Source organism: Paramormyrops kingsleyae, chromosome 9 (genome assembly GCF_048594095.1).
Source record: "Paramormyrops kingsleyae isolate MSU_618 chromosome 9, PKINGS_0.4, whole genome shotgun sequence".
NCBI lineage: Eukaryota > Metazoa > Chordata > Actinopteri > Osteoglossiformes > Mormyridae > Paramormyrops > Paramormyrops kingsleyae.
This window is the reverse complement of record NC_132805.1, coordinates 7,000,001-7,018,617: the sequence shown is the minus strand read 5'-3', so window position 1 is coordinate 7,018,617 and position 18,617 is coordinate 7,000,001. Positions and strand designations below refer to the sequence as shown.

At 49.0% G+C, this 18,617-nt stretch overlaps 1 protein-coding gene across 4 annotated transcripts in view; it reads right to left on the bottom strand.

The window, feature by feature from the left end:
- The window catches only part of epb41l4b (erythrocyte membrane protein band 4.1 like 4B), a 40,594-nt gene that overhangs the window by 17,095 nt on the left and 4,882 nt on the right, over positions 1-18,617 (bottom strand). For 3 of the 4 annotated variants that reach the window (XM_072716222.1, XM_072716225.1, XM_072716223.1), the window contains 13 exons: positions 12,682-12,786; positions 11,760-11,802; positions 9,183-9,261; positions 9,056-9,100; positions 8,451-8,503; positions 7,280-7,400; positions 5,041-5,128; positions 4,012-4,100; positions 3,675-3,744; positions 2,290-2,459; positions 1,201-1,310; positions 568-598; positions 77-110 (listed from right to left, as the gene is read on the bottom strand). In XM_072716222.1, the coding sequence (XP_072572323.1) occupies positions 77-110; positions 568-598; positions 1,201-1,310; positions 2,290-2,459; positions 3,675-3,744; positions 4,012-4,100; positions 5,041-5,128; positions 7,280-7,400; positions 8,451-8,503; positions 9,056-9,100; positions 9,183-9,261; positions 11,760-11,802; positions 12,682-12,786 (1,038 nt within the window). The remainder of the gene's footprint in view (positions 1-76; positions 111-567; positions 599-1,200; positions 1,311-2,289; positions 2,460-3,674; positions 3,745-4,011; positions 4,101-5,040; positions 5,129-7,279; positions 7,401-8,450; positions 8,504-9,055; positions 9,101-9,182; positions 9,262-11,759; positions 11,803-12,681; positions 12,787-18,617) is intronic. The other variant, XM_072716224.1, reaches the window with a different exon arrangement.

Genomic DNA, 18,617 nt, shown 5'->3' with positions numbered 1-18,617 from the left:
AAATAAATATTGACTTCTGCTTAAATATGCTTATTCTTCACACGCTATTCCCAGGGCACAAAGACTAGGTGTTTACCTGGTAGAGCGTGGGGTCAGGACTCGTCTGGGAGCTATTGGACATGGGGAGAACACAGTCAGACTCAGGGCAACATAAGACACAGTGCATTGTGGGTAACAGAGGTGGAGATTCCAGGTCCAGAGAGTACAAATCCAGACCAAGATTTTATTTCAACCGACCCGTTGAGTACTCTGTGACTGTGACTCTTTATACACAACTGGTTGGCTGAAAGAAAACCTTGGTCTGGATTTGTACTCTCTGGACCTGAAATCTGCACCTTTAGTGGGTAACAATTAAGATCAGGCTATTACCTATTAAGTTATACCCCACACACCAAACATTATGAATATTTTACACTGCATTAAGCATTGTTTATCAAGATGTAAATATTACAGCCACAATTCAGATATTGTTATTAACTCTCTAGCTCTGTGTACTCTGTTACGATCATAAATGTTGTTAGTACTGTGGTGTCTCCGGGTAGGACCGCTGTGAACCTCAGCCCTTACCTTAGGTGAGCCGCTTTGGCTGGATTCAAGGCTGTGGGCAGAGGAGACAGCAGTGAATGTGAGGCGAAGTGAACCAACGAGCAGAATCCAGGACACATGACGTGAGCCCACTGCAGGCTCCGCAGAGAGGACAGAGTTCTGATACGCGGTACCCGTTAGCAAGGGGTTAAACGTGAACGGTTCTAGTAAATGCAAACCGTGAATCAGACCAAATTACACACAGTATATAGTATCTGCTTCATATATACAGAATATTTTTGGTTATGCTTTAGTTCCTGATCCCCAGCCCCCCACTATGAGAATCCTATATTAAAGATGTATAGCATGTGGAAGGTGGGCAGCATAAGAAGGGCCATATTTCATTCATAGCCAATGATATATTTTGAATTGTTGAATGACGGGAGAGGGGGCCAATCAGCTTTCAGCTGGGGCTACTGCCCTTGTGTTACCACCCCTGTTAAACATCCCCTGTGCGAACAGCACGGGGAAAGCCACTTGACACAGCCTGCTGAACGTTCCTGATATGAACATGCACTTTTTCCACGTGGGGGCTCCCCTTTGCCCCATGTGTTGCTCAGGGCACTCTGAGTGGTGACAGGAAGAGCCAGCCTACACCGGGGGGGGGGGTTTTACCTTTCACCATGGACTGCCTTCGAGACGGGTACCGCTTGCTGGGCCGCCTCTCGAAGGTGCTGGCTCTCCTCCCCCGGCTGATGTGGGTCGCCTGGTATTCTGTCCTCCCACTGCAAGAAGACACAGGCAATCCAGGCTAAGTAATGGTCCATCGTCATCGCAGGCATGTGCACAGTAAAGCGGAATGATGCTCTTCCTGGACCCACGGTGCAACATTTATGACAGGACAGACATTACAGTGCGAAAGACAGAATTATGGAATCATTTACGCAGTGTGAACAATTATCGATTATTTAATAGGAATGAAGACAGAGGGAAGACTACTGTCAAACTACAGCACAGAACAAAACAGAACCCAACACATGACATAAATGACATGACATGACATCAGAGGCAGACATTTCAGGTCCAGAAAGTAAAAATCCAAACCAGGATTTTGTTTTAACCAACCAGTTGAGTACAATGTGATCGTGACTCTTTATAGTCAACAGGTTGGTTGAAACAAAATCCTGGTTTGGATTTTTACTTTCTGGACCTGAAATGTCCGCCTCTGCATGACATAAACATTCCACTTTAAACAAACAATGAACAGGCACACTGCATAATACGTGCTATCAATGCTTAAACTGGCAGTGCAGCGAGAACTACAGTGTAGATGTATACAGTTGTAAACAGTGTACAGATGTACTCATTTGCTGCACAACTCATGGGGACACACTGCGGCATGGTGCACATGCAGAGCTGGGCTGTTAGCTCACTGATAAGGGCATAGCTATTGTAATTTAGAGTTTAACCAGCAGGGGCGCCACTGTAGAATTTAACCTGAATCACTCCGGGAAAACACCCAGATGCCCGCAGAATTAATGGCTAAAAGCTAATTAAATGAAATTCCTTGTACTCCAGTGGCTCTGAACGTTTTTCGTGTGTGTGTGTGGGGGGGTGGTGGTGGTGTAGAGGCTTTTTAGCTCATTCTTTAAATAACTAACAATCTCAATGTGGATAATTAGCCCAGCCGGGGTCCTGCCCTATGATTGGAGCAGTCAGGGCCGAAGCCGTGGTGTCAGCCAATCAGATGGCGGCAAGCCTCACCTAAAGCGGAAGCGGGAGCCCAGGCGCACGAAGTCGCTGCGGCTCGGCTTGCTGTGTGCGGGCTGCCGCAGACGAAAGAAGGCGTGGCTTTCCACGGCGCACTTCCACATGTGCTTGCAGGTGCGGGCGTTCTCCAGCCGGAACACGAAGGTGTGCTCCTGCTCCCGGCCCTGGCACAGAGGGAGGCGGCGGTCAGACTCGGGCGCGGGGGTGATTCGAGACCCCAGAGAGCCGTATAAAGCCCCCCTGGGTCCTAGTGTCCTAGGGATAGCTGTAGTGATGTCACGTCTTGATGGAAGAATTAAAATGAATGAGAACACATGATTTCAACTAATTAGTATACATTGTAGGGGGACTAAAGCCCCTAAACTGCTCAGCAAAGCTCTGCAGGATGTCCAGCCCACCTCAAAGGACCCCCAAGATCACAGCGTCCGTTTAAGGAGGGGGCCGGGCATAAGAAGCCTAGCTTGGTTGCCCGCTGCTTGGTTGCCCCCTGCTTGGTAAGGCGAGGGGCCGGGACTAACTGCCACTGGGAATAAACCGGTTTAACGGCGAGTCCCCAGTATCCGACTTCACTACTACTACAAAAAGGCCGTTAAACACGTGAAATCGGTTGACTTCTTCAATCCGAGTCCAAATTTCTATGAAAAAAGCAGGGGGGCTCCCCTCAGGACGTACCAGCGTACTACAAAGTGGTCCAGTGGGTATGTACACACGACCATAGGGCCCGAGTTCAGAGGCAAGGACGGTATCGTGAGAAGGTCCTCAGTCTGACCCGCCTCAGGACACCTTCCACCGTATAAATGGGTAAAAGTTCACAAACATCCTCTATGTGTGGAAGCCCCCCCAGAGAGAAACCTAAATTGAGACCCCGGTGGAGCCCCCTCGTGCCCCTATCCCAGCGCTCTCCTCTGTAATCAGTTATATATTTCACTGCCAGAAGCTGTACTGTACTCTACCAATTTATCTCATAAATAATTATGGAACATGCAGATTAGATTCCCGCTTATTTGATTAGCTTGATTAATTGAGTTGTGCGAAGAAACTCCAGAGACTGATTTTCCATGAGCAGAACTGGGAAGCCCCCTCCCCCCCCCCCCGAACCTGAGAACCCAACAGATATTAACATTCAGCTCTACACTTCAGATGTGGCCCCACTCAATCCAGTGATAAAAATCCTGGCAACATAACTACATCCGTGAGAAAAATCAAACTGGGCTTTTTACCCGACGCTGTGCCGATAGATCATTCCTGTTCGTAAAGACCAGTACATACAACCTAACCGTGAACAGGGAATCACTCCCTCCAGATGGAAGGAGGCTGAGATCTGTGAGGTTCATCCACACGCTGAATGTACATCAGTGAGGTGAAACGCGTCGGTTTACCTCGTCGTCGTCCTCCACCACCACCAGAGTCAGCCTGTTCTTCTTGAAGTCCAGCCTGATGATTTTAGGCCTTTAGAGAAACCCATCAAAAGACGAAACATCGTTATAAGTATCCCTGCAGTGGGATGCAGATGCTCACAGTGACATCATCACTCTGCCCACTCCTGTCTACTTAATAAACACAAAGAAGAAAAATTCAAGAAAAATGAGCACTCGTGTTCATGGCCCGGACTCAATACTGTTCTGCTGCCAGGCACAAATGCTGCTTTTAAACAAAAAGAGGTTGTTCACAAAGACCATGCCGATGTTTATTAAGTTGGTAATTAACATCACCTACCAGAAAAACAGGCCAATTTTTTCTGACCCTTCGAACACGAGTATCCCAGTTGGGGTTAGGCCAAGTGCATAGTCGCACCCGTCCCTGCCCTGTCCGAGAGAGGGAGAGGGAGAGAGAGAGTGTTGATAGGCTTAGTCCTAGCTAGGGTTGCCACCCGTGCCTTATAAAATAAACTGCTGTGTGCTGTATTATACAGGACAGGTGGCGCTCCTAGTCCTAGAATGTGGTCACACCCACATCACCCTGTCTGACCAACCATAGCCGGTAAAGTTAACCAGCTGAAACTCTCCTACTGCAGCGTTTCCCAACCCAGTCCTCGGGGAACCCCGGACAGTCCACGTTTTTGCTTCCTCTCAGCTCCCAGCCAATCAGGAACACCGAATACCTGGTACAGGTGCGCTGGGAGCTGAGATGAAGCAAAAACGTGGACTGGCTGGGGTTCGCTGAGGACTGGGTTGAGAAACACTGCATTATACCGTGATGATAACAGCATTGTAGTATTTTGAAATCTTGGGAAACACTGAACTACAGTATAAGTGCTGACTAGGATGCAATAGGCTTTACAAGTTGTTCATGGACTTCAGCTCAGAATGTCAACCCACTCAAACTCTTCGCCAAACTAATCAAGATGGCCGCTGACAGGCATCTGCATTACACCACTGATATTTGCATATTTACTGGCATATTCATCACATTCCTTGTGTTTACTCCTCTCCGTTGTGTATCTTTGCCTTGTATTTATTCTCTGTCAGCATTATGCCCTAATCAGTAGTTGTCTATTGTCATGGTGTCTTGAGCAGTAACAAGCTGAGCCAGCCAACATTAACACCGGCTTTGGTGTTAATTCAGAGTCTGATTTACCCAGCAGCCTGCTCTCCTCGACCGCCACCCACCTGACTGACTGTAACTCACTGTAGGATCAAAGCCGTGCTTCCTGATAGGCCGACCAAACCGGAGAAGGACTCACATACAACACAGAGAGGCAGAAAATTTAATATGCAGCACTGCGGTTTTATCCGTTTCACAAACCTTCACAAAATGCATGTCCACTCCATACATCTCCAGCCACTTGCACTTGTTCAGAAAGCACATCTCCGCCTGGGAGGGAATCTTCCCCCTGTAAGACACGATGCACGCGTGTTCAAGCAGGAAACTCAACAGACAGGCTGCTAAAGACGGAATATGAAATGGTTAAAGTGGTTATTTAGAGAAGAAAATGCTGAAATGTGTCATTATAAAATATTGGTAACAGCAGTGGGATAATGGCCCTTTCCCTAGTGATGAAGGGCTGCAAAAGGCTTTCCCACTGCGAAGGCTAATCACCCTGCACTCCGCAGCTAAAGATGGAAGTAGTGTGCTGTTGTCTTCATACCCGTTAGCGTTTGCTAACTGCCTGTTACCATACTTTGCTGGAACTCACTTGGTCTAATCATTCACAAAAGTTAACGATTGTCATCCATCATTAATCTGTTGTTTTTAAACCATGGCATGTCGGTGATTTGCACTATAACGTCTTGTCAATGATATATGGACCATCTTCCACTACTGTTTACAGGAACTATCTGCACTGATGCTGTTGTGTATCATTGTGCACCATTTTAACTTCTTTATCTTTAATTATTTATTTCTTATTTATAGCTGTCTAACACTCTGAAGAATCGCAATTTCATTTCACGTATGTGAAATGGCAATAGTGACTCGACTCGAAATGTAGGTTTGCAGGCCGCGAGGCGGAGGGCACTCCGACACGCTGAAGATCAGGAACACCGGCGTGACGGATGTGTGATTAAACCGGTCCTCCTCTTTATCTGGGAGATGGGATGCCCACCCTCACCCACCATTGATGGAGGGTTTATGGGAGGATGCTTAAATCATAAGCCCAAACACGATTTCCCATTTCACAGACCATGTGACGTGCGGCGAGCCCCTTCTGACAAATGGCGGTCCAGATTTCTGCATCATCACTACGGACTGTGATCATAACGCTGTTTCTGCGCCATCTGTGGGGACTCTGATGCTGCAGGGTCCCTCAGCGACCACACAGCACCCTGTCACCCTAATCACCACCCTGAACTCTGTCTATCTAAAAAACTCCACTCAGGATAACCACAGAGTTAGAGACGATCATTCTTACCGCTCCTCCTTTTCACACACTCAAGCCATTTCGTTTTCCCCCTCTCATTTAAAAGGTAAAAGAATTTTTAATTATCCACTCTTCTTTTAGCAGTAATTGACATCATTGACAAATAACAAACCTAATGCCATAAAGTTAAACCACTGCATCAGACAGAAAAACACATACAGACGCTCCTCTACTTGCAAACGAGTTATGGCCAGGAGTCGTACTAGGCGGAATTGGCGCGCAGAAAAGGAGACGGGAGCCCAATGAACACAATTTGGACTTACAGTCCTCTTTGTTCGTATGTCTGAGTTGAAAGTTCGTAAGTAGAGGAGCATCTATTTCAATTTCGCACCTGTTGAACGTCTGTATTCAGTCTGCAAGTGTATTTATGAGACGCTGTACTGCAGATTCCTGTTACAAAGCACCCGCTACGGTACTAACATGACACAGCTGCTCGGAATGGCCGTTATACACGGATTTCACCGTAGCGTGAAGCAGCAATGCGGAGCCGGGCCCAGCCTGGACTTTGCAGGCTGGGCCTCTGTGACTATAATTGGAAAGGTGCTGGTTCGGGTCCCATCTGTGGCAGAATAGTCACATCTCTGTGAGCCTTTGAGCAAGGCCCTTAAACCCCTCCAAAATGCACTAGGGGGGCTGGATAAATGACCCTGTGCTCTAAACTGCATGTGTGACTCAAAGGAAAGCATGATGGGATATGTGAAAAGAAGCCTTCCAATTTTGGCAAAAAAGCATCAGTTCTCTTAAATCCACAGGGAGGGGGCATCACCAGTCACTGGATCTTAATGGTAAATGTCACACTGGGGTGTGGGGTGTGAATGGTCACATAGTGCCCTCAAATTGCCAAAGAAAACCCTAACCCTAACCCTACACTGGATTCCTCACACACCAACCCCGCTCCTAATCTAACCAGTGATATTCATGAGGCTGCCTTCACTGCAGGATGCAGATGAGGTCACATGACCCTTTTAATGGAGCCGGATTGGGAAACGCCACGTCGACGCGAAGACAGATGGCCACATTCCCAGTGTGACAATGAACAGGGAGCCTCACTGTCCCGCTGGGACCCTCATAAACCAGCTGGCGTGAAGCCAAAATACAACAGCGCCCCCCCTCTGGCCAGCTCACCTGCATTCGACCCACTTCTGAAAAATGGCGGCCTCCATTACTTCGGTCTGCTTGGGGATGAAGCGGAACTCGGACACCAGCTCCGGGGAGTGCTCCATGGGGTCGCAGTCTCCCAGCTCGCCTGCGGGGGCAGCACAGCGGAGAAGCTGACCGCAGCTGGTGTGACATGCGACGGCCCCTCGAACCTCATCGTGTGTTATATGAGACAGTCTGGTGCCTGATTCATTCTGTTATTTCGGCAGTGCCACCCTAACCTTATTTACATGTTACTTATATTATTACTATGATTCAACCTCCATTAATTAAAGATGCACTGACGGCATGGACTGTGGTACACATCTGAACGGGTGGGAGGGGGGGGGGGGTGCTGGGGGGTTAACAGGTTTGGTCAACTAGGAAGTTGTGGCCTACAGGTTAGCCCATCCTGTGGATCCCAGTGACCCAATGCAGTGCAGTGCAGTGATGGGGACACTGGGCTATAAAATTGGTGTCGGTGAAACATAAAACTGAGGTCCTGACTCTCTGAGGTTTTAAATTATCCATGAGCCTCTTTCAAAAGAGTCCTGGTTAAAGTTGCCCACTGTGGCCCTATCAAATCTGGCCTCCTAATCATCCTCAGTATCTAACTGGTGAAGTCTGTCCTGCCCCTTCACCACATTAGCTACTGTGTGGTGAGTGTACTGGTGCAGAATGGCTGCTGTTACATCATCCAAGTGGGGGCTACACAGTGGTGGGGGCTACACAGTGGTGGGGGCTACACAGTGGTGGGGGCTACACAGTGGTGGGGGTTGAAGTGGCTCCCCGTTGCTTCTGTAAAGTCTTGAAAAGAGCTAAATAAATTAAATAAAACTTTTTGAAAATTTCAGATATATCTCTTTGTTTTTTAAAAAAAAAAACAATTCTATAATTGGGTCTTATACTAATAAAAATTTTTTGGTTTGCATTAAATTGCCTGTAGGTAACTTTTTTTGTGATTGGTCAGCACCACATTCTTAATGACGCTCTGAAAGGCACTCCCCCCCCCCATTCCATAACCCATGATGGACAGCAAGAACATCAGCGTCGTAGAGCATGAGTGGATAACTAATGTCTTGTCTTGTGCGTGGGATCACGTGGCTGGTTGCTGGTTCGAGGGCACAGGGCCACCTGCTGGCCATGACGAGGTACTTACTCTGCAGACAAAGGGCAGCAAGCTCTACGGCGATGTCATATGGGCATTTCAACCTAAAAACACACAGCAGGACCCCAACATAAACACACCATTACGTTTCACGCCTACAAAATGACTTTTCCAAAATGGAAACGGGGAACCATTATAAAAAGCACAACATGGCCTGTTTGACTCACAGCAGTCCTAAAACAGACCGTGCTGCCAGTGTAACAAACTGTGTCAGTCACTCCTAAACCCTAAAATTAGAAAATGCATTTGTGTAGTCTTAATCTCTCGTCAAACAGATCGTACCACCGGGGAGCAGATGGCCTAAAAACTCCCCCAAATCTTAATCTTCTGGAAAAAAAAGGTTTAGACTGTTTCTGTCTTTATGGAAGCTAAACCCAAGGTGAAAGATCAGCTTTAAACAAAAGAGGTGATAATTTAAGGCAGTATTTTTCAACCCGCTCCTCAGGGACACCACAGACGGTCCACGTTTTATCCTACCACCCAGCTCCCTGCCAGACAGTGCACATTCACGGGGGCCGTCTGAGTGTCCCCAAGGACTGGCTTGATAAACACGGATTTAAGGAACGAGCGTAACGAGGAATAGACGTGTGACTCACTTCCCCGACAGGATGTCCTGCCTGAGCTGCAGCACAAACAGGTACCTGCAAGCCAAAGGGAAGAAGCCATTAGAAAAAAAATCTTGATTTACCCACAATGCACCATGTTTTATTTGACTGTCCTCACCTGGTAAACTCCTCGCGAAGGTTATTGGGCTCCGATGAGTAAAACTTCACCCGGAAGTAGAGTGTGAATGGGGGGCCTGCTTGGAGTAAAGAGACACCATATCTTAAAAGCCACTGAATTCAACCCCCACTTGCAAAACACACGAGAAGAACAACATATGTCCGCCACTTTCCTTTAAAGTGTTAATGTTAGTTGACCCAGTGCCGTTTGTTCTGTTCTCTGAAATACATTCATCAAATCACTGGTCTTCTTTTTCAAATGGGCTTCCACAATGCTGTGTGGTAGCATTTATATATTCTCCACAAAATCATGTGTTTTTAAAGCCTTGGGGCAAAGCATGCTGGGAAGACTGACATTGTGTGGCCTTGGGGCAGAGCATTCTGGGAAGCGTGGCATTGTGTGGCCTTGGGACAAATCATGCTGGGATGGCATTGCTTGTCCTTGGGGAGAAGCAGTGTAACCATGAACAGGGAAGGCGTAGAAACAGAGGCAACAAAGGCAGGGAGCGGTTAATTAGCAAAGACACTCCAAACAGACGGTAGTCAGGGCAACAAACATGTAACTAGAGCAGAACTAACTAGCAATGCAAATGATGGTTTTCTAGGAACTCGCCCGACTGGTTCAGCCAGCATGCAAACCCGAGATTTTTGGTAGTCTGAATCACAAAGAGGATCCCGGCTGGGGTTTTCTGCTGGTCCGTGAGTCTCTCACACGTTCGATGCACGACTCTCATCTCAATAAAATGAACGACTATCAGTCACAGTTCAGAAAAATTCATATATGGGCAGAAAAGTTTGACAATCTTCTTAAAAGCGCATGTGGGTGGAGAATCCCTGTTCACCCCCCCCCCACACACACACACGCACGCCCCTCTTGCAGCTGGCCCCCTTCCTGCCGGTTCAGCTGCTGAAACGTGATGAGACTGGCGTACTCCCAGACACGTGAAGGACACTGCAGCACAGTCCGGTCTGCAGGAGAGGAGGGTGCCTCTGTCAGCCCCATGCAGGAGGGCATCCCTGAGAGAAGGGGGCGTCTGACCCACTTCAGGGTGGGTGTCCCATGTCTGATGGTCACCTGGGAGGGGGTTTCCGCATAGAGCAACAAAAGGTGGGCAGAACTGACCCACGAGAAAAGTCCGCTCCAAACCCACACGGGCCGCGGCGGCGTCAGAGGGATCACGAGCGTCAGAACATCGGAATGTGGTCAGAGCGACGTGACAATGTCGCCACATCAGGATGTCAGAGAGAGGCACGGCGTAACCTGCTTCACCTCCACTCCTAATTCCCGAGAGCTTCCCGCTGAGGCCAGGGAGCGTCCGTGTTTCATGGGAGGGGGAGTGGCTTCTGCGGAAAAGTCACATTTACCGGCTCGCCTGGGAAGCTAGTGTCTGTGAAACACCCTGTCCCATCCAGCACAGCTCCTTATAGATGAACCTTCTCTTTCAGGACATCCTGACACATAAACCTCCATAAGGCGCTGGGGAGGGTGGGGGCGCACGTGACCTGAACACCCACTCTGTCATTAACTTTGTCAAAGTTAACAGTCTATTACCACCTGCTACGAAAGTGTTAAAAACAATCTAAGACCTGCTGTCTCCCATTCAGACAGTTTAAAGGACAAAGTAAATCCCTGTTACTGCGTCCTTACATTGTACGCCCAATGGCAAATAAGTCCGAATCGTGAAACGGAACCATACCGGACCTACTCATAACTTCTATGAAACGAGAAGGAATGGGACCCGGTTGTCACATGGAAAGGTCACATGACCATGACTCAGCAGCCCCTTCCTGGGGACACAGCGTACATGACAGCTGCTGGGGAGCAAGCACCTGTCCACTGAAGGGCTGGCACTGTTTACGTTTTATTTATTTAGCAAACGCTTTCATCCAAAAAGCAGGTTCAGACAATTACTGAAGCCATTAGGGGTTAAGGTTCTCATTCAAGGGTCAAATGGTAAAACCACTACGCTGACTCTGGGATTTGAACAAGCGACCTTCTGATCGCAGGCACAGTGTCCTAACCCACTGAGCGGCATCCCCCTCGGTGTGACTCCTCCGGCTGCCAGCCGAGCGTCCGGTCATCCTCGGGGATTCCCCCTTCCGTTTCATCCTGACAGTATGCTAGCATCCTCACAGGATGCGTTACCTGCTATCAGATACTAAATCTCAGCCTGCAGTTGGAGTGTCATCAGAGCCTCTCCCCTTCCCCAAAGACGCCCATCTGGCAGGAGTCCCTGCTCCTCCCTGTGCATCTGATTTATCTTCCAAACACATGAGGTTCCTCTCACTCCCCCATCAGACTAAGAAGCTCTTGGGTAGCTCTGGGATTGAATTTTAAGTCCCAATGGGGTCGCGTCCCTTTCTAATGACACGTGGGCTGCATTTTAACCTCGGGCGACATGCCAGACTCACCGGTCTCTTCACCTTGGTCTGATGACCAACCAGATAATCGTCTTTGGTGTTTATTTGTAAAATAACAGCACAATAAAAAGGGGCCTTTTTGTGACACTGTGCTAGAAACACCACCCCCCCCCCCCACCAAAATGAATACACAGCCCCCACCATCCCTGATACTTACTTCGAATTTGTTTCCTGATGGATTTGGTTGTGTCAAGCCAGTGCTGAAAGAGAGAGACAAAGGCAGACAGAAAGATTCAAGGAAACTGCCAAGTACAACTGCAAAAATTAGTAACACGTTTTCTCGCGTTTTATTCCACATTCAAACGCAGATCTTGTTTACGAACCACGGCTCCCTAACCGTGTCGGATTCATGAGTTTCATTAGTTCGCAGAGCTCAGCCCTGTGAGAGAATTTCATAAAGTCTGAGATACTCAATCACAGATGTACCACACAGTATGGGCGCTGCGCTGCCATGACAACACTGCGCTGCCATGACAACACTGCGCTGCTCCGGAATCAGATTTAAAATGCGTTTCACATCCTCCATAGCAACCTGGACAGTCTCCGAAATGAGATTAAAGACACTCAACCCAACCTTTAGTTTACATGCTAGCATCTTGCCTGAAAGCACCATCAGAGTGGTGAGGATTTGTTCTGTTTAATGGTGAGATTAAGCCCAAGTTCCCATTTAGCTGCCATGTCACATGACCACCGCGATCAGTGAGGCTTTGCCTAGGCATTCGTTACTGCATACCAGCTCCTCTGATGCGTCATACAAGGTCAGTAAAAACACAGGGGGTGTAAACAGTGGCTGTCAGACACTGAGGCAGAGATGCAGGCATCTATCCCGGGGGCTGATTAACTGTCAAAATGTAAGATCCTTCTACATGAGATACGCTGAACTTGCCTTTTCAACTCCCCAACACTCAACGGTGTTTGTATTTTTCCATGTGTCTGAAAGACCATTAAAACTGCTGCCGCTCTGCCGAATTCAAGCTGGCTGGGAAATCACCCAGAATCCCCTCCTCTTGGTTTTGAATACCGGTTTTGTCTCAGACCAAGAGCTGCCGTGTCACGCGTCTGAGAAACACTGCACTTACTGAAATCTGCTCCGAGTCCATGAACTGCAGACCAAAATAATCAGCCTCCACCAGGTCCAAGTGATACACGATCTGGTCAAAGAGGTCCTGGCCTTTCGCTTTTTTCTGGAAAAGAGACACAGGCACAAGTATTAAACCCTGAATCGTCAGTGGAATCTGTATTATAAATAGGTGCCCAGAAAGCATTGTACAGGTTATCACAGGAAACATACAAATTAGGATCAAGTTTTAAAAAACGATAATGCAATGTAAAATATCCATAACTGAACTGACTATCTAAAAATATTTAAAGATAGCAGGAGAATTTAATTCACAGGTAATTTTTGAAGAGAAAGTAGGTCTTTCCTGAATCATAAAACAAGTTCAAGAACATCTAGAGCAATAAATGATATGCATCCATAGTTGCTGATATATCGGCCTCTAGTGGAGAAAAACTGTTACTGATCCCTGGAGCAGCCAAGCAGTCGAGAGAGTGAAGAGAAGAAATGATTAATATCAGGAACAGAAAAGCTGCAGAGTCAGAACGCATTCCAACGCCTTCGGGGGGCACGGAGACGGGCGACACGCCGCAGGACGGCAGCCAAGCAGCTACAGGCACGACACGGACGGGTGTCGGCGAGGCCCCGGCAGAGAGACCACACAGGATACTCAGCTGGAGTAAGTTACACCTCACGTCTCTCCCAATGTGGCAGATTTCAGGCTCCCTCAGTCAGAGCCTTAGAGATCACAGGCATCTCCACTCACACAGCTGGGCATTTACTGCAGTTATTCACACCCCCATCGCCCCCCCCCCGGGCACAGACACTACGCGCAGGTCCCCAGAGTACCACACCATTTCAGCATGGATTTAAAGGCTTTTCGGTTCCCACTAGCCACATAAAGACAGACGAATAAAACACAATGATAATAAAACCGTACAGCGTGTGTCAGGGGACAGGAACCATACAGCCTGACTTACAGAAGGTCGTTTGTTTTCTCTGGTACTAATCACGTTTGCCTTTCGCACCAGTGCAACCATAATAAAGAAATTCAACTGATTACATGAATAAATCATATCTGGGCTAATGGCTTGACCAAGGTGTTTTAAACGGGAAGAGTCTCTCTGAAGTTTGTTGGTAGTTGTTTGCCCGAACAGATAAACAGGACAAGTCCTACCTGGTTAGCAGGACTGCTTAAAAATACACCGCGATGCATCATGCTCGACCCAGTCGGGCAGAACCAGTCACCAGATTAACCCATCATCTCTCAACGCCCCAAGACTCCAAGCTAATACCTGCAAGGTCGACCAGGTTGAGGACCTTCTCCCGGCTAGAGGAAGGAGCAAACAGAGCATCTGTAAACAGAAATCTCTCGTCCTCCAGCGCCTCCTACAGGGCAACACAGGATCTGCTGGCAGGGGACCGGCCTGCAAGGGCCACGCGGCTCACCTCTTAATCAGCAGGCTGCTGATAAGAATGTAGAACGGCAAGGTCGGATGTCCCCCCCCCCGGGATTAAATTCACGGCTCTCCACCCAAAGATATAGGCTGAAATAAAAATAACTGGCATGAGAGAAACCACTGCCATGCTGTATGTAGGGCAAAGTGCCCCGGTGATCAGGGAGGGAGGGGGGGCACTCTGCGATCTGTCACCGGCGTGACAGCCAGAGCACTACCCCGTAAGGGGGGTCTGTCATACGGAGAGGCACCGGCGACCCTGTGGATGCCATATCCTTGCGATACAGAGAGTCACTGTGGACACTGTATGGAGGGTCAGTCTATATGGAGAGTCACTGTGGACACTGTATGGAGGGTCAGTCTATATGGAGAGTCACTGTGGATGCTGTACAGAGGGTCTGTTGGTGCATCTAGATTTTTCTGTCAGCAAAAGGACAGGCAGAGGGAATCATAGATCAGGCTGTGCTGTTAAATTTTTCAAAGGCCACTCAGGTCCTTCATGTGTTTTTCCTGACGGGGTGAGGGTTAGTCTGAGGGCTATTGGTTTGCTGGGTTCCCCCCGTCCCACCAACCAGCATAACAGCCGACCCCGACACCGCAGTCTCCGTGACAACCTTAAGTGGGCCCAGCAGCTAATTAAATATTTAAAAAAACCAGCTTGTACTCGTTTAAAACTGTGTCTCCTCACAGCTGGCCCATGCACAGATCAGCTTTCACATTTTAAATCACAGAGTTCAGAGGGGGTCTCGACAATCAGCTACCAGCCACAGGGATCCAGCAGCACCGAACGAGCTGCATCTAACAGGAAGCGTCTCTATGTGTCAGAATATTAAGAATCTAAATTCTTAACTTAGACATAGGGCTGGGTGGTATCTAATTTTTCATAACATCATACAGTCCAAGCATTATACCAGTGTTTCTCAACACAGTCCTCAGCGAACCCCAGCCAGTCCACGTTTTTGCACCCTCCCAGCTGCCAGCCAATCAGGAACACCGAATAGCTGGTACAGGTGCGCTGGGAGCTGAGAGGAAGCAAAAACGTGGACTGGCTGGGGTTCGCTGAGGACTGGGTTGAGAAACACTGCATTATACCGTGATGATAACAGCATTGTAGTATTTTGAAATCTTGCCAATAAAATGAGGGGGGGGGGGCAACCCCATGACATATTTTGGTATAGGTATGCTGTACTATTACACACAATGAAGTGATCATACATCATCGATCCCTCTGGGGAAATTCTCTGCTCATGCCCCCCAGCCTTGGCTGTGAAGGGCAGCCACCTGGAGCAGCACCCAAAGAGCTAAGGGGTTAAGGGCCGTGCTTAAGGAGCCACAGACGTGCCGGAGCTGTGCTCGAACCGGCGACCATCTGATCAGCGACACAGCGGCTTAGCCTACTGAGCCACACGCAATCATCCATGAGATACAAATAAAACTGATCGTACAACCAGCCACAGTGACAATGACTCAGGAGCGAAACATCTGTATCAGTTTTACTTTCTGGAAGAAGGAGAGCAGGAGAGGTTCCTGTCAGCGCGGGAGCCAGTGCGTGACGTCAGGGTGTGCAGGCGCAGCCCAACACTCTGACCCCCCCATACCGACACCCTGACACTGTCCCCGCCAGGCCCTGCGTTCAAACACATACAAATAATTACCACTAACTTTCATTCTGGGACAGATCTTCATTCTTCTGACAGTGACTGTATCACTGCGAAGACCTGAAACCTGATGCCAGCTTTTACCTGTTAAGTCTGACGCCCTGAACAGGAGAGGAAACCGAGATCTGCCTGGGAATCCCCTCAGGGTCACACTGACAGTTCGGGAAGGCAGGGGACCTGCTGCACGGGACGCCAGTCCTCTTAACACTGCCTCTGTGGCTCTCAGATGCAGCTCACAGGCCGACGGTGGAGATTCAAGCTGTCAGACAAGAGGGTCGCTACTTTAAAATGATGCAAATCCTCACTGACGCAGTCAATGCGAGGGGGCGGTTCAAGCTCAGGTTTAAAATTAAGCCATCACCCGTATCACTTAACATTTAAACACGATCACTGGCATTGTCACTGGAACGGTGTTTGTTTTTTAAGGCGTTCATTAGAAATGACAAGAAGCCGAGCGTTAAGATCACACTGCTCCCGTTCTTTAAGTTCCATCGAGGAGCGTTAAGATCACACTGCTCCCGTTCTTTAAGTTCCATCGAGGAGCGTTAAGATCACACTGCTCCCGTTCTTTAAGTTCCATCGAGATGCTGCCGTTCGTAGGAGCCAGCAGCGAATCGACCAGCGTCTGGGCACGCAGGACTCGAAGCCCTCTGCGGCGGTTGGGGACAGAGCGAAGAAAATAAGTGCAAGGCCTCACTCAGGGACAGTCAACTTGTCACCGGGAACCACGTCGTGTCTGCTCAGCCACCCCAGGATCACCCAACCCCAAGTCCAGAAAGCACATTACGTGAGAAAATCCAGCCTCCCTCTAAGGTGCTCAGCTCCCACGAGTGCCGGGACATCAGAGCGCGCCGCGGATAGAGGGATCCAAGGTTAAACAGCCTCTGCTGGCCCAGTTTTTTATTTTACGCCTTGTAGGACAGTTGACCCTCATACATCAGTGCGACCAAGCCTGCCACTGTGCAGCTCCGAGGGAGGGGACGCGATCCTGCGAGGGAGGGGACGCGATCCTGCGAGGGAGGGGACGCGATCCTGCGAGGGAGGGGACGCGATCCTGCGAGGGAGGGGACGCGATCCTGCGAGGGAGGGGATGCGATCCTATGGGGCCGAGCATGCTGACGAGGCATGAAAAACTGCCTGCATTGTCCCCGGGCTTGTTGTCCCTGTGCCGAAACTTCGTTTGAGGTCCTGGGTACGCGGAGGTGAGTTTTTATGGCGAGGTTAAGCAATCCCACGATTCCCCTCGAAGGTGCAGAGTCCACCGGCTCCGCTTACACAAACAGCAGAGGTAAAACATGCAGACAGGTTTTATCAGCCACTGTTCACATACACAGACACCCCCCTGACAGGGAGGGACCAGAAGACAGTCAAACTAGCACAAGAAAATCCCTTCTTGGTGCTTTCAAACCAGGCAAAGATGAAATTTATCAAACATGAGCGCAGCTGACTCACAGCGCCACCTGAGGCAGAACATGGTACTAACCACACATCCAGAATACAGGGACATCCCAGAAATATACATGCTTGGAAGCCCAACATACTGTCATAAATAAAGGAAAAGAATCACATAAAGACTGTAAACTGTAAGTAATTCATTTACATTTGATTATGAGAGTGATTGAGTCTTATTCAATCAATGAGGATGGTAAGTGGTTTTATTTTAATTGTATTTTAATGGTGCATTTTATATGAAGTAGGGCCCTTCAGGAACAACCACGAAAAGGGGATGGAGGTGGAAAAGAAAAAAAGAGAATGAAATAAGATCAATTATCAAAAAAGCAGCACAGGAGAGATGCATAATGCTACCCAGTACGGCATTAATGCCTCTAATCAGTGAGTAATTCACAATTCTGCCTCATTTGAAAGTAGAAAGCTGAACTAAAATGCATTATTAGTGACTAATATATCAAGGTAAGACAAGCTGGTCACACTCGTGGCAGGATTACTCACCGAGTCACAGTTTACCTGCAAAAAAAAGGCTGCACGCTCTTTTCGCATTTCAAGTTTTCCTCATCGTAACTTCAAAGTCCACTGCCATAAACTGGCCAGCGCATCTCCGACGCTCAAAGACGTGGCTTCACGGCCGCCTCTCTGAGGGTCTGGCGGGTTAGCAGCCCAACGCAAAACACCACTTCGGAAAGTCCAGGGGCGCCGAAGGTCACACGTGCGGGACGGTCTCCTCCAAACGCCGCGCTCCAGTGACGGATACCCGGCCGGACCAATCCCAAGGCCGGAGGCGACCGCCAGGATCAGACTGCCGCACGGCAACCGTTTCCAAGTCAACCTTCTGGTCGGCCGTCCAGCTGGCGTACTGGGGGGACGTGTCTCCGGCCCCAACCCAGTGCCCCCCGCCCCCATCGTAATGCCACCGGTGCCAGAAACACACGGATTTATTCTAAAATAGGCCTCGGTAAACATGCAAAAGGATCGCAGTGGGGGGAGATACTGCAAGAAGAGCTGGCAAAACACAGAAAGGGAAACGCTGGGCGGACGCGGCCCGGCCCAGGACGCGTACTGGGAGCACAGGGGAGCCACTCCCAGCGCGTCTCCCAGGCGGCCAGCTCCCCGCAAAGGCTCAGCCACAGGAGGATGTGGGTTAAACCTTTCGACTCTTTTCTGCCGTGTGAAAGGCAGCGGGGAAACTCGATATGTTCATTTTGTTTCCAAGGCTAACAAAGGAGCCCCAGCATTTCGGGGGCTGAGAGGATCCCGCCGGACCCTCCTGTTTGTTCAGCTCCCTTTTCTCGTTTTCTCACCGCGCTTCCCTGCGGTCGGTGCAGCCGGAGACAGGAAGTGGATTTTCACAGCGGACAGGTGGGCATATAAACGGGAATATCGTGGAA